This window comes from Sinohyriopsis cumingii, chromosome 16 (genome assembly GCF_028554795.1).
Source record: "Sinohyriopsis cumingii isolate HCF-2022 chromosome 16, ASM2855479v2, whole genome shotgun sequence".
Taxonomy (NCBI): Eukaryota; Metazoa; Mollusca; class Bivalvia; order Unionida; family Unionidae; genus Sinohyriopsis; species Sinohyriopsis cumingii.
Genome location: NC_142976.1, coordinates 568,586 through 584,343, shown reverse-complemented (window position 1 = coordinate 584,343; position 15,758 = coordinate 568,586). Strand labels below are relative to the sequence as shown.

The 15,758-nt window shown below is 32.5% G+C and overlaps 1 protein-coding gene across 2 annotated transcripts in view; it reads right to left on the bottom strand.

The window, feature by feature from the left end:
• Window positions 1-659: 659 nt before the first annotated feature.
• The window catches only part of LOC149779803 (low-density lipoprotein receptor-related protein 2-like), a 67,813-nt gene continuing 52,714 nt past the window's right edge, over window positions 660-15,758 (bottom strand). Inside the window, exons 15-20 of one of the 2 annotated variants that reach the window (XM_089936472.1) lie at window positions 15,173-15,332; window positions 7,249-7,361; window positions 6,716-6,841; window positions 5,250-5,490; window positions 3,794-4,199; window positions 660-2,323 (exon numbers count right to left, since the gene is read on the bottom strand). In XM_089936472.1, coding sequence (XP_089792598.1) covers window positions 2,240-2,323; window positions 3,794-4,199; window positions 5,250-5,490; window positions 6,716-6,841; window positions 7,249-7,361; window positions 15,173-15,332 — 1,130 coding nt within the window. In that variant the 3' untranslated portion in view covers window positions 660-2,239. Of the gene's footprint in view, window positions 4,200-5,249; window positions 5,491-6,715; window positions 6,842-7,248; window positions 7,362-15,172; window positions 15,333-15,758 lie in introns of both variants that reach the window. The other variant, XM_089936471.1, reaches the window with a different exon arrangement.

Below are 15,758 nucleotides of genomic sequence, written 5' to 3'. Positions count from 1 at the left end.
AGATATAATGTCGTACTGCAGTGTTAATAGTATTTAAAATGTATGCTGGCATCCATTTCCTTTAAATTGAACTCTCCGCCTTTTATCAGTAACATATCATTCATAGATGATAAAAACGTTTTCTTTCGTTTTTTATTTTACCTCGAAAAACGCGTTTTTTACGTTTTTTATTTTTCTTTTTCGTTTTTTATATGACTTCATTCACACGAAAAAATTATATGGAGGAAACTATAGAGTGGTCAGATCAGTCAGATGGTGATAACGACATTGAGTGAAAAAAAAAATCAATGTTATCTGGACTACGGTTTAAAACTTTTGACATTTTTTCATATTTGTATCACTGAAACTTTAAAACTGGTATGTAGCGTGGTAAATAAGTAAAATATTTATTTTTGTTTTGCCTAAAAACTACTGGAACGTTTTTTTTTCTTTTTTTATTTATAGATAAAAAAATGCGTTTTTTACGGTTTTTATTTTAATTTTAACGTTTTTAACATCTATGATATCATTTAAGACATTCATTAACTTCATTTGATCAATTGCAATATTGTTTAAACCGAAATAGTCAAACATATTGACGAAGTGAGCAAAGGTACATACGCATATTGCTTGTGTAAATATAGCAAATGACAAGAGAAAAGAACCAAAGGAAGACGAAATTAAGGTAAAGTCCTCATTTGCAAATTGTATGAAAGAACAAATAAAATATATGCATATGGACACATAAATCTAAATATAATCTAGGTGTCTTTCGATTATTCGGTATCGTCCAGTTGATTTATACACAATAATGTAAGCATACAATTAAATACTGACCGCAGTGGCCCCGCGTGGCAAAGTGGTCTAAATCGCTCGCCTTCAGCGATCACTGCCATCTTATCTCTGTCCGCGTGGGTTCGAGTCTCATAAAATTATCCATTCAGAAATTCATTTGAATATATTTAGAGCAAGAATGTGGTTGGATCTGAATTATTAAATGTGATATAATTGATCCAAATGTATCACAACTTTACAGACATCTCATGCAATGCAATGTATAAAATGAATAATGTTACATCTAGCTTTTGATGGGCAACTCAGATTAATATTGATATACACGGAAGGGTAATAAAGAGTAGTATTGTCTCACATGCTCTGATTATCAGGAAAAGGAAAGTTTTATTACATGTGTTAAAATATTTTTTGTTCATTGATTTATTTCACAAGGTTACTGAAAACGTCTAATAGTAATTGTTAAAGTTTAGTCTCAGTGATGAACTTAGTTTGTAATTACTCATAATCATAATAATTTCATGTATTAAAGCATTGAATAATGAATAAAACCGAATCAGACAATATATTAAATTGAAATCATACTTACCAATCTCTACAACACACTGTACATACAGTTTTGACTAAATATCATCTCCTGCCACAGCTGATGAATAATAGACCACGGTCCAGGAACAAAACATTAGTCAAGAAAACGTTAGTAATGATATACAAGTACTTAAAAAAGACAAGGAAAAGAGAGAAACGATTTGTATTATCTTGTGTTCCGTGCTCTACAGATGGGTGAGTGACCGGCATCAGTAGTGTCCATTGCAGCAACAGCGTCATCAATCCGAAGTTTCAAACTCGGTTAGAGTACAATATTGAATTTTACATATTTTGCTGTATAATTCTGCGTTTGATGAAATTCATTTGCAAATATAATCATGGTTAAAAAGGTAGGCTATGTTCGGAAGGTGTTGAGGTTAGCCCGATCACTTTGTCAACAGAACTGTAGGTTTTGGCCCTTATGTTTTCGGATTACAAGATACGTATCTCGATTTTGAAATTTTTCATACACATTAACAACAGACTTTATCCTTACCATTCTGCAATCTAAATAGTTAATACAAATTAGTCATGTTATGTATAAGTCTGCGTCAAATGCGATTTAAGTATTTGATAAATACACCAATATTGATAAATCATAAATACTTCCAGCATGCTGTGGAATTCGTGTAATTAATGTAAACTTTGCACTTGTATGAAAGTGTGTGTGTGTGTGATTTGGATTTTTAACGTAGCTTTAACAATATTTTAGTAATATCGCTACAATGTCTGCAGTGTGGCAGTTTGTAGCGATGTCCAGCTATGGGGCATCATGTCGCAGACATGTATGATGATGTCCCACCCAGTCACATTATCCTGACACCAAGCCGACTAGTCCTAACACCAACCTTTTAATGCTGAACGTCTAGCGAGGCAGCTGTTAGTACCATTTTTGTAAGACTTTGGTATGACTCGGCCTGGGATCGAACTCACGACCTCCCGCATCTGATGCGTGCGTTCTAACCTGTATGAAAGTAAGAACAAAAATAAAACAACGGGGAAACATGTCCAGGATGCAAACAAACATCACACACATTTTTTAAGTGAGGCAGTTACATAATATACATTCAGTCTTCGTTGTTATTATTGTTAAATGTAAAATGGGCACATTAATTTGGTTTCAAACAAGCCCACCAATAACAACAAAACTTCACATTACTCATCTAATGCAATGAAAACTATTTCACTCATGATCATTCGTGTTTAGTAGCAAAAATACGGCACACGCTTCAGATTTATATACAAGTTTCGCTCATTCGTCTCTTTAAAATTCTTTATATCCGATGATTAATTTAAATAAGATGATCCAGTTTATAGAGTAGGTGTGCAAAACCCATGACCCGCTGGCTGGATCCGGCCCGCGAACGTGTTCTGTCCGGCCCTGGCCTGTGAACAGTAATTATAGTAAAGATTATATTATTAAAGATTAATAAAAAGTATAATATTATGTTATATATTGTTTGCGGCCCTCCAGTGGTCCTAGAAAATGCAATCTGGCCCTTGGCCGAGAAAGGTTGTGCGTCCCTGTTATAGAGGAATAACAGTTGCAGTCAGACAAATTAGGATTAATTGATCTACCCAGATCAAATTAGTTGGTTCGTTGAGTTTTATTATGGGCCTGGATGGGAATCGATCGATAACGAAAAACTGATAAATGTAGATGTAAAAGTGGGTATTACAAAAGAAGGGATATAGAAATCACAAAATTGTGATGATATGAAATGATTTCAAAACTGGTGACAAATACTTTTGTCCTAATCTTCGTTATCGAAGATCGATAGCCGAGTAATTAATATATTTATCAAAAATATTTTCTAATATTTTATCACGGTGAGATTTTGTTAATTGAAGTTTTGAATTGATAATATTGAGACTCGATAAAGTACTGGGTAGTATCGTAAACTGTTCCGAGGATCTTAGAATTGGAAGAATTTTTTGATCTGCAACATAACGTTTAGATACGTTTTTCTTGAACTCAGATAAATTTTAATGCTGGGTAAACATAATTTCTTCGTGAATGAAATGAAGAGAGTCATGTTTTCTAATAGTTCGTTTCACATCATCAAGATGGGAATAGCTGCGCCAATATCTCTCAGTTGTTGAAACTGTTCGCCGTCCCATTATCACTCATTGCATAGGATAGGTTAACGATTACAATTTTCAGAATCCATAATGATTTTGTGACTCCGAGTATTTTGGTGAAGCACCTGATAACGAGGTCATATACAACTTTCCCAACCCCCTAATTTGGTCGAACGAAATTGTTATCTCTCCTAGTAGGCAATTTCGGAATTTCTGTCATATGTATATACTCATTTCCTGGTCTTCCGACAGGGGTTTCATAATCAAGGCAACGGCCTTTCGTTTGTGGATAAACTGTTTCAGTGGTTTTCAAAAGGGTTTCGCAATCGGGATAAGAACGATCTTGACCTACTCGACCATCTTGAAGTCTAACTCCCGCTGATTCTCCTCTAACTGTATTGTTGTCCGTTTGGGCAATCAGATATTCTGGGTCAGAGCTATGTAGATCATTCCGGGGATTATTCCACGCTGACAGAAAATTTAGTTGATTGTGGTCAATTCCGGCTGTCAGATATTCTGGGTCAGAGCTATGTAGATCATTCCGGGGATTAATCCACGCTGACTGAAAATTTAGTTGATTGTTGTCAATTCCGGCTGTCAGATATGTTGGGTCAGAATTATACAGAGAATCTTGAACATCGTCATAGATCTCTGAAACTAATGAAATGGGTATCTCTTCCCTTGTACCTGACGGTACCGCGGCTTCGTCCAAGGTACTGATACGCTCTGGTTGTTCTTGTTCCTGTTCTTGTCTTGTCCTAAAATTAAAAGCAAATGGATATTATATACAAATGGATGTTTTTCGGTTCCTGAAAATGGTCAATTCTTTCTGAGATGATATTGTACCAATTTTACTATTTTCTTTCCATCTGTACGTCTTTCGAAATTGATAATTATTAAATACACATCATCGATCTTATTTTTAGTTACTACAAACATCAATATCATCTATGATAGTTAACATTGAGACATTTTTAGTTACAACAAACATCGATATCATTTATGATAGGTAACCTTGAGACATGGTGTATTCTTGTATTTATAATCCTGACTATATGAAATTCTTTTCTTAGATATTTCAAATATTGTCTTAAGATAGTTCTTCAGTAGCATTAAGTTTATACGTGTATGTGAGTATGGGTGAGTGTCAGCATGTGCGTGTGTGCGTGTGTGTGTGTGCACTGTGTTTTGGATTTGTAAAGTATGTTTAATCATATCCCTACGATCTCTGCAGTGTGTTAGTTTTTAGTGATTTGCAGAGGGACGTCATGTCGCAGACAAGGAAAAATCATGTCCCGACCAGTCATATTATCCTGACGCCAGGCCGACCAGTCCTACACTAACCTCTAGATGCTAAACGCCACGCGAAGCAGCTGCTATTACCATTTGTTTAAGTCTTTGGTATGACTCGGTCAGGATCAACCATGCGAACTCCTATATATATAATTTTTCAAATGATTTATATACATTTCTTGCACTACTAAGGTCAATTGCATAAATGTAGACAAGTTAAGCATTGATTGTGCGAAACAAAATAGACCTCGGAAGATTGTCTATTAAAATGTATAAAGCAATAAGGTGTACAATTGAAAAGACATACCCCAATAATCTGTTTAAGCCGTGCTGAGAGTATAATAACAAACAATAAAATGAAGATCAAAGTCGGAGTCAGAATATTTGCGTCACATAAAATTGTGAAAACTAGATATTAGCGGCTAATATTGCTTGCCTTAATTGTCAATATTCTATGCCGTTGTACTAGTCGAGATACATGTAAAGAACCAAAAATGGGAATCGAAATCAAATACCTTTTTCGAATGCGCCAGAAGATTAGGACAACAGCAAAAAATAGTACAAGAAATCCTGCCGAACTTCCAGCACCAATGTAAATCAGAGTCTGATTATTTTGACTTGTTACTATTTCGTCAAGTCTTCTGGTAGTAGTGTCTGTTGTTGCTGATGGGGGCGCAAAGGTCGTAGACTGACTGAATGTTGAAGAAGTTGTGGTTGTTGTTATGGGAACTCTACGTGTGGTTGTTGTCGTGGGAACTGTAAATAACAATTGTTTTTGTTATATATAACTACAAATCATATGGCGAATAACAATCCTTTCAAGTGCACTGGATCCAGCAAGGGATCACGTGTATCAGGGATTGATTAAGATAAATGCAATAAACTGACAATGAACCGTGCGAAACTAGTATATAGCTAGTCTGAGCGCTTGCGACTCTTTAATGAATCTTTTTGAAAGGCAAATGCAAAAAATAGACAAGACAAACAAATGAAACAGAAAAACGGACATTTTCCAGCACAGTGACTAGGGAAAAATTAAACATACATGGTCCAAACAAAACGTACAAAAGAGAGAATGTCATTTGTCTCATTACATGTAAGATCTGTAGCTTTCTGTATGTCGGAAAAACTGTAAAGCTTCACAAATGAATCAACCTTCATAGATCTGATTGAATGACAAAGAAGCTTTACAGAAGCCCGGTCGCAGAACACTTCTCCTACCCTGGCCACAATAACAGTGATATAACACTTAATGCATTTGCTCACAACCACAACTGGAGTCCCCAAATCAGGAAAGAAAAGGAATCTTACTGGATACGCCACCTTAGAACATTGAAACCAAGCGGTTTAAACCAAGAAGACTAGAAAAAGACAACCATGCACAAATCAAATTATCTTTTGTTACCGACACATTTTCTTTTAAATAATTCTCTAAATTTGCTTAATAGCCTATGACAACACTAACAATGAAATATCCGGGATATAATCTGCACTTACATAAATTTACATAAAATAACAGATGTCGTTATGGCTCATCAATTTCTAGGTCAATACAAATATTTTCCAGTATCAGCAACAACCTGAAATAAATTAGTTGAAACATAATAAAGTTGAAAGGTGGAATTCCTGTAGAAACAGCCATGTAAAGTTTCGCAAACATAACCGTTTTTCTGTTTTATTTGTTTGTCTTGTCTATGTTTTGTATTTGCCTTTCAAAAAGGCTCATTAAAGAGTCGAAAGCGCTCAGGCTAGCTAGATACTAGTTTTCGCACTGTTTGTTGTCAATTTATTGCATATATATATATATATATATATATATATATATATATATATATATATATATATATATATATATATATATATATATATATATATATATATATATAATATTAGATGAAAACGATGATATAATTTCAAGGAACCAAATTAAGTGAAGGACACACGGAGTGAAAATAAAAGAAAAAATACATGGCTGACTCACTATTAGAACATGTCTTTCTGTCTTCAAGGATCGCAACTCCGTCTTCGCATGAACATGTCCTTCCATATATGTTAGGTAGACAAAAGGTACTACAGTTTCCGTTGTTGTACGAACAAAATGGATTTCCTAAGGAATCAAAATAAAACAGTAACTTAAATTTTACCGGCAAGAATAACGGCTGTTTAGCAGGGTTATTGTACTTGTACATTAAATACTGAATCGAAAAATATAAATGTAATGGGATCCTAATGCGACGAAAATATCATTACATTTTATCAACAGAAAAACTGAGTACAACCAAAACATAATAAATACAAATGTATATTTAGGAAAGTACGTACATGCATATTATAAAGCAATTCAACTCTTACAAATCTGGCGAATTTATAAGCACATACATGAAACTGAATATTGTATAAAAAAATTAAAAATATGATATCCTGTTAGATGTTTAAATCACACTTTCACATAAGAAAGAGATGTATTATAGTTCCGTGCTAACTTTTCTTATTTAGTAGATAATACAGTCTTACTTGGTTGACTATCAACTGTGTAGATGTCCAAAGCATCCAAGCGACCAAGTTCTGGTTTTTCAAAAAGACGAACAGCTTGAAATTGCTGAGAGAGCATAACTTTTGTTATGTACCTGGAGCAAATATAAATTGCAATATAAACTCAACCTGATATATTTTCCTTTTGTTTTATAATCTTGCAAGTAAAATATAAAATTGTGCTTAGATTTTCGTCTTACTTGCAACAACACGATTTTTCTAGAGTCTGTTAACGTTGCTTAATACCAATTACATTGTCTTCTCATCATTGACCATCTAGTAATTCTTCATTTCCTAGCACCGACTGGTAATGTCCGCTTAATGAGATAGTGAGATTTTTATCGTCTAATCATGCATCCACAGAATAAGACTCTATATCGAATAGTAGAGCCTCGTCCTTGCATTATCTGCTAACGTATCTAAAACCCTTACAAAGATCAGCTGTATGCAAAATCGAGGAGGTCCACACAACTAGCTGATAATTAAATCTGTCTCATATATATATATATATATATATATATATATATATATATATATATATATATATATATATATATATTATCTCTATCTCATTGTATTTATTCATGTATTTATTTCTTTCTTCTCCACATACAGTGTCGTTGTATTCTGAATGTTATGATATCCATACTACTGGTTTGGGTCATATATCAGTGAACCCGTTCTTTTCTCTGAGAGTTTCCATATTTTCCTAAACATTTGTAATCGACTCCGTCACATTTCTACTAATATCTTCTCATTCACACGGAGAGTAAACGTCTATGCGTGGTCTAAGTGTATATTCAATATATACTTCACTAGCGACTTAGACCACGCTCTAAACATAATTCCTGGCACAAAGAAATAGCTTAACATTAAATTATAACTTCTGATTCGGTAAGTTGAACAACTGACTGTTTTAGCGTTACTTTCATGTATTAAAGCATTGAATAATATTAAACTGTATTGGCTAGACGCTTACCTATCATATTCTGCATCATTTACACCCCTGTCTTCATCATCGGCATATTTCTCATGATTGGTTGTGGCATATATAAACATGCCATAATCAATTAATTAATTTAATTCTACTCCTCTTATCTTTAAATTATCACTATAAGACAACCCTGCGGCACTATTACAACGAATATAATCTTGTATACAATTTCGCATGCAAGCATTTGTAAAGTCTACTAAAATATCACCTAACATTAAAATAGATTTTTGCGAAATTTTGATCCGAAGTGTCCCTTGTCACCTTTTACATATTGTTAGCCATCCTCTTATTGCATCTGCTCTGAGTCATAAAAGGTAGCAATATGTTTTCTCACCATTTCGTTTTCTCATGTGCTTCCATTTTGTCCTTTGAAACTTTCTTCCCCTTTTATTAAAAAATTTACTTTGTCAGAAAATATGTGTCAACGCTTAATGTTTTGCAAGTGCATTAATGATTCTGCCATACAAATATAAAAATCTGGATTTTTTTTATCGTAACTTTGATATCATTATCTATTTAATATTGTTAAATATATCAACCAACAAAATGGTTACTCAATGAAAGATATCTATCTTTCCTTTGTCTTGTCATTATTTGGTACCATTTGTCCTTTCTTGATCAGGATCGTTATTTTTCCGATGCATACATATTTCATAACCCGATAGTTTTTTTACTAAAACAGATTGTTCTTTCCAGTAATTAGAATTACATAGATCATTTGCATGACCTCTCTACTTTCCAGCTAAATGACCATTATCTCATAATAGTTGGCGCATGTGATATTATTTCTGTATTCATATTATGTATCCTTTTCAAATATAGGGCATATGGTATTTGAATAAGAATGGCTTTATCTTCTTTCGTAACATTATTTCAGCAGCGTTCTTTGGTTTAATGTATTCTATACAATAAATCTAATATAGGGTCTAAATACTCTAAGGACTACGAGTTCAATGCCCTTTCTTGTACTGCATTAACATGGACGCAAACTCATTTCGCAACGTTTCACCTTTGTATTTGTTTATTCGAGATGATATCAGCCCTCATAGCTCAGTAATCTCTTAACAATGACATGTATCTTCATCAAATAAACTCAGCATGATAGCATTAGAATCTCTTTCGATATTTCAAGCGTTATCCTGTCACCTTTCATTACTTTTCTCATTACACCATTCAATACACTCCATTCATCAAGTATTTCATCAGCAGGTATGTTATGTCAAATTCTTTTTCAGATTCAACTTTCTGTCACGTTGATACCTAACAAGGTCATACTTTGATTGCCTGCATTTATGATGTGCATGATGGGGCAGAACTGATACAGTGGTTTCAAATGTATTTATCATTGGTACTTATGACATGCCTTTTTGCATGTACCCATTATATTGATGCTATTTTGATCTTCAAACAGGTTGGTGTTTAGCTACATGTAATGTTACGAAAAATGTTTGCCGAAACACCGAGTTCTTAATATTATGTACCTATTTGGAAATCTGTGCTTGACCCTTTTTCCGTAATTGACGATTGAATTTTGGACTAGGTGACTAATCTCGTACTTTGTGTTCTGTTTCTAACTTATAAAGAAGTTATTCACTGATATACGAGTTCAAGATGTAGCCCTATGGACAAACTTAAAATGTTCTTGAAGCGATCATGTGACCCACAGCCTCGTCATTGCATTATGTCTTAGTTATTTTATATAAGGATTGGTAAATAAAATTATTCATATTTATTTTTAATATCAATCTTTGGAATCACGTTTAGTTGAGTTCAGTTATAATTTGAGAGGTATTATTTTTATGTAAATTATTCATTGGAATTACAAAGTGTTCATTGCCATTTTGGACTAAAGCCTTATTTCGTGATTATTTTAAATTCATTAATAGACATTCTGAATTATATCAGTGTGATACAGCAAAACTGTTGGTACATCAATACATTCAATAATATTGGTACATCAGCACATTCAATAATGGAATTCATTCAGATCACTCTATACTTTGGGACTTGTGATAGAATATTTAAGATCATTTAGGATTTAATTCAGAATACTCTAAATTCCTTTCAAATTTTCATTTTGTATTTTAGGGAAATAAATTGCTTGTTGAATTTTACCAAACTTATTGGTAATCGCTTTCTTTCTGTTACTTACTTTAAGACCATAAAGTAAGAACGCTATGTGCACCCATATCCTGTCTAAACTGTGTGTACATTACATCAACCATCAAATTTAGTGCATATATATTGTATCTGACAACTGTATATTATGTAATAAAGATATTGTATTTTTAATACAAGTATTTGTTGAATAAGTCGTGTTTATGATAGTATTAATTGATTAACTTTTAAAGAAAACTTGAACCCTAAGTTTCAACGAATCAAACCCTCTCATCTCCATGCTTATCGATACATATCTCTTGCACTATGGTTCCCTTCTACTAAAAGAATCATGTAAATCTTGATTTTTTTCTTCATAAATTATATACTCATTTATTTCCAAACAAATGTAAACAACAGTTTTTGAATTTGTATTTTCAGCTTACAATGGTGTTAAAGGTTGTGCTAATTTTGGTTGGTATTTAGGATTGGGGCTCAATGATTTATTCATTTATGATAATACAAAAGTCTCTGGTTTAATATAGTGACTTTTCTCTGTGGGTATAAAATGAAACCTTTTTTTAAATTGTCTTCACACATAAACGTGCAAGTTTTGCTTAATTATTTTCTCGTTTGAAAATATTTTTTCACCATCATACCAGCTTCGATTTGTCATATTTACAAACTTTTATTATTCACTTTCCTTATGATCAGTAAATTTGTAATGTTACGTTTATAACAGTTAACAGCGTTTATGTAAGTTATTTGTATATTGCATCAACAGATGCAGCTTTGGGATTACCTTTTAAACTCTTCTGAAAACAGCAATTGTTACATGTTTAAATCAATACGTTATTAAATGAATGAAATAGAAGGGAAAATTTTTAATAAGTGGCTAAATGAATATACAAACATCAAATGCGAAATCCCAGGTATAACTTATATCCTACGTTCAACAAACCCGACCTTATTTGCATGATACTTTAATTATAAAAACGTAAGTGTTGCTGACCTTACAACTGTCAAAATAAATATATGTTATAATTCATAAACAAATCACTTACACTCGACTTTCTTTTAAGGCTTTTGCCGATTATGTCCTATTAATTTAACGTATTCTTCAGTTTATCAGATATTTCTACAATGAATTATAATGTTCATGGGCTTACAATGATATTCATTTATATAGTCTGACCAAGACAAGTTATATTAATGAAAAATAAGAGAAGTAATGAAGCTTACAAGCAAATATAATGTCTTGTCTATCCCTGGTTGACAAATAAACTCAGGGGTTAGGTATTACTTATCTACCGCGACAAATATGATCCATTCCCGTTTGAAACAAAAATAAGGGCTAGTACCACAAGAGTTCAAAAGCAAACACATAGATTTTAGGATTTTCAGAGTCAAAAGTAACTTTTTTATGATACATCTTTTATAGACTATACTATTGCATCACTTCCAAGATAATGCAGTATTGAATTTGCAAATAATACAGCAATTCGATTCTTTTGAGGAACGTATTTAGAAATGATGGTTGAAAATTGATCGTTAAAAATTTCATATTTTTCTCATCATGATGTTTTTTATTATCTTTTCTAGAATATTATAGTACATGTGTACATTTGATACAAAAAAAAGCAACTTCTATTTTTAGACTATATAAAAGCTTCCTATTTCTCAAAGATTCACTTTGAGACCTTTAAATCCTGAATACCGTTGCAAACGTGGGTAAGAAACAAGACATATTTTCACCTTAGATAACGAAATTTCCACTGATCATAGATTGCATATCAATCTATGAGAATGGTTTTGAGATGTTATTTTTTTCTTGGTACGTATAATTCAAATTTAGAATTTAAATTGAAAATGGCGGTTTAAGAATTTGTAGGTATCTTGTATTTGGAAAATGTTACAACCTTCAACATATATAGCACACCTAGTCATTATAGCCAAATGGCTCATTGACCATGATTTTTTTTTCTTCATCTCAGTCTTATGTTACGTGTTTAGATTCGATAAACAGTAAGATAAGAAAGAGTGAAAACAACAAGCTTTGAAAAATTATAATAAATAATTTTCCTGGAAAAATACTGTAAAAATGAAAAAAAATAACTTAAGTTTTCTAGAATCAAATCAAAAAATAATCCAAGAATAATCCGCGAATAATATTTTAGAAGTCCTAATAATAAAATGTTCTAATGATTTCAAGTTCGAATCCAGACGAAGAATCCAAGATGGAAGGCGATGACGTATGCTGTAGCCTGTACAGTGTTGAAGTCTACAGTTCCTTGTAGAAGCATAATAATTAATCCTCCGATTTTGGGAATTCCAAATAATTATTTTAAGAATTGTCTTTGTTCAATAATTCTGTATGAACACAATAATATTTCCAGAGAAACGAATTAATCTTTTAGAGTCCAATAAATGTGAAGCAAAATTAACATATTACTAAAAAAACTCAAAAGCTAGCCACAACAGAAGAAAACAACTTGACATCAAGTGTTTCAAAGCCCCAAAACTCTGAGATCTTTCTCACTAAATATTAGTATTAATACTAAGTATTTCGCAATTTTGGAAATGCCAAATTGCGAAATAGAGGATCACGTGATCATGTTTACATATAGAAATCAAGTAGGTCCTGTATCTTCTTGATAAGGACCAATCATTTTACTCCGAGAATAAAAGTTGTTTACTAGAGCTTCAATCAAGGCCAGGAACTAAGTACAAAATATAAAGTTTTTCTATTATGAGGTATATAAGGAAAGATTCAGGTCAAACTGAATTTTCTGGAAAATATAAAATTCCTAATAAACAAAATTACATTACATTGACATGAAACGAAAAAAAAAAGGATTCCAAAACCACAATCAATCAAATCAAATCAAACATAAATCAAATCAAATATAAATTTAATTAAATATACGTAACACTCAGACATAAAATGACGAATGGCTAATTCGCTTGAACATCAAAATGTAACGTTAATATTTGAGAGTTTAGTGGACTTCCCAAACCTGTTACATTATGATTGTTTTAGCTGAAGGTTTTAATTGCGTCATACACTGGTTGGACGACATTTGTTTTTGCAAAGACTTCCAATTAATTTTAATTAAGCTATATTTAAAAGGGACCTGACTGCGAGCATGAAAACATGGTTTTATTTTTATTTGACTTATTAATATCCATCTGAACGGGAGTTTGGTTGGTTATTTTAATGTACCATTATGATGAAAATAGGAAATGTACATGTTTTGTATAGCATTAAATATATGTATACCTTTAAACTCATTCTACATGAGTGTATCTATATTATGTGTAGTTTGTATTTATGTCCATAAATTATAATGATCATCAAAAGTCACGATATTTGGGCAGAAGATTTTATTTTAAGATATTAAGAGTATAGTTTGAGTAGGATATATACATAATTGTTGACATAGGTGTTTACGACCATTAATAATATTCTTAATATAATAAGACCTGTTTGCAACATTCGCGTTATTCCACATTACATTGGACAAGATTGGTCAGGTGGTGGTTCTTAGAAGAATTGTGTATTTCCCATTCGATGGGTTACTTTCACATGAATAGGTATTTTGAAACATTTGATTAAGCAGTAAGATTTGTTACGTGGGGTATATTGCTACATATAGTCAAAATATACTCTTCAACGTTTATATAGAAGAGAACTGAGTAATAACATTCATTTTCTATTTTGGATTCATTCCTGTTTATTATTCTTGTTTCATATATTAAAACCAGTTACAGGTGTATTTGATGCTGTGTTTAGATAATTCGAGAGGAGATATTTTAGTGGATTTTTTATTTGAATTACAAACTATTCATTGGACTGGAACTTTATTCTGGGACAATTGTGAATTATTAAAAGCGGTTTTGGACAATACCAATATGATCGAAATATCAATGATCTGAAATTCATTCAGAACATAGGATTCTTTTGTTGGACTTGAATATAACTTTATAGGACTATTTCGGGTTCAGTTTATAGTACTAAAAGTTCCTCTTACATTACCAGTTTATAATTTTTATAATTAAATTATTTGTTAAGCTTTACAAATTAGTTTTTTTTTTTCTGTTCATTATTTTATGACCTTAGAGTCGTAACATTAGTATAAATGTTCGACGAATTCCGAACGGTAAGGAATACCGTACTCCCGAAAGATTCAGAAAATGTTTACACCAGCAAAACAATGAATGATCAATATTTTCACACAAATAGATGGCAGCCTTCATCCGTATGAAACTTTATGATTCCAGGTGAAGGTATAGGCCTCGTAATTTTATTGTACTTATACTTCCGGTCTTGCGCGCGTTTCCATTCAGCTGAGGTAAAACGTTCGATTTAAATTTGTGCCTCACTCAATGGCCAACTACGAAGATTATTTATGGACCCCTCCCGTTAAGTTTGTTGTTTGACTAGATATCCGCTATTCAAATGAAAAATATTATATACCAAATAGTTCACAGGTAAATAGAGAAGCAAATAGGTTGCAATTCCCCTTTGTTCGTGAAGCTTTATTCCTAACACTCTGAATGAAAAACGGTACATTACTAGAAAGAACACACTTTTTTGTGATCCTTTAATTTGTCATTCTGCCGTTGCAACTGAAAATTAACACGCTCGAGAACTTTCAACTCGCGCACATCAATAAGGGGATCGTTCTAACTGCGGCCCTAATACGGGATAAGTATGCACAGTGCAGCTCTGCACAGATAACACATACAATACTATGTTGATATATATATCTTCTTCAATAATACCGTGCATTTAAAAACTTTATATTTACTTACGGTCTGTTCCATGCTGTGTAATAAAGATTCCTGGCGTTGTCAAAGGCAATGTCCATCAAATGAGCTCCAGAATCACTGAATATTACCCGTCGGTCACTTCCATTCAAGTTACAGGATTCTATGACGTCAGTGTAGCCGTCTGACCAGTACAGGCGATTAGCTTAAATAAAGTATATCTATGCTGAATCATTCCAGTTCAGGAAAAGTATTTGCACTTTTAAGATCAGAATTCATTTGGAACACCACTGGAATTCATTCGGAACTCTATACTTTTGGACTTGTCATAGAACGTTTAGGACTATTTGGGATTTAACTTACAATATTTTAAGTTCATTTTAAATGATCACTTTGCACTTTAAATAATGTGTTGAATTCTATAAAACATGTTAGTGTTCGTTCTTTCCTGTGACTTAGGTTAAGACCATAGGGTCGTAACACAGAATAAACGAGTCCAGGTAAAGCTTCATTCCGTTCCTATTCCTTTAGCAATCCGATACAATGAACGATTTAACCATAGCGCTCGCTTTTCTGGGACTAACACTTTTTGTGCTTTGATGAAAATACATCGAACTACTCAAGCAAAATA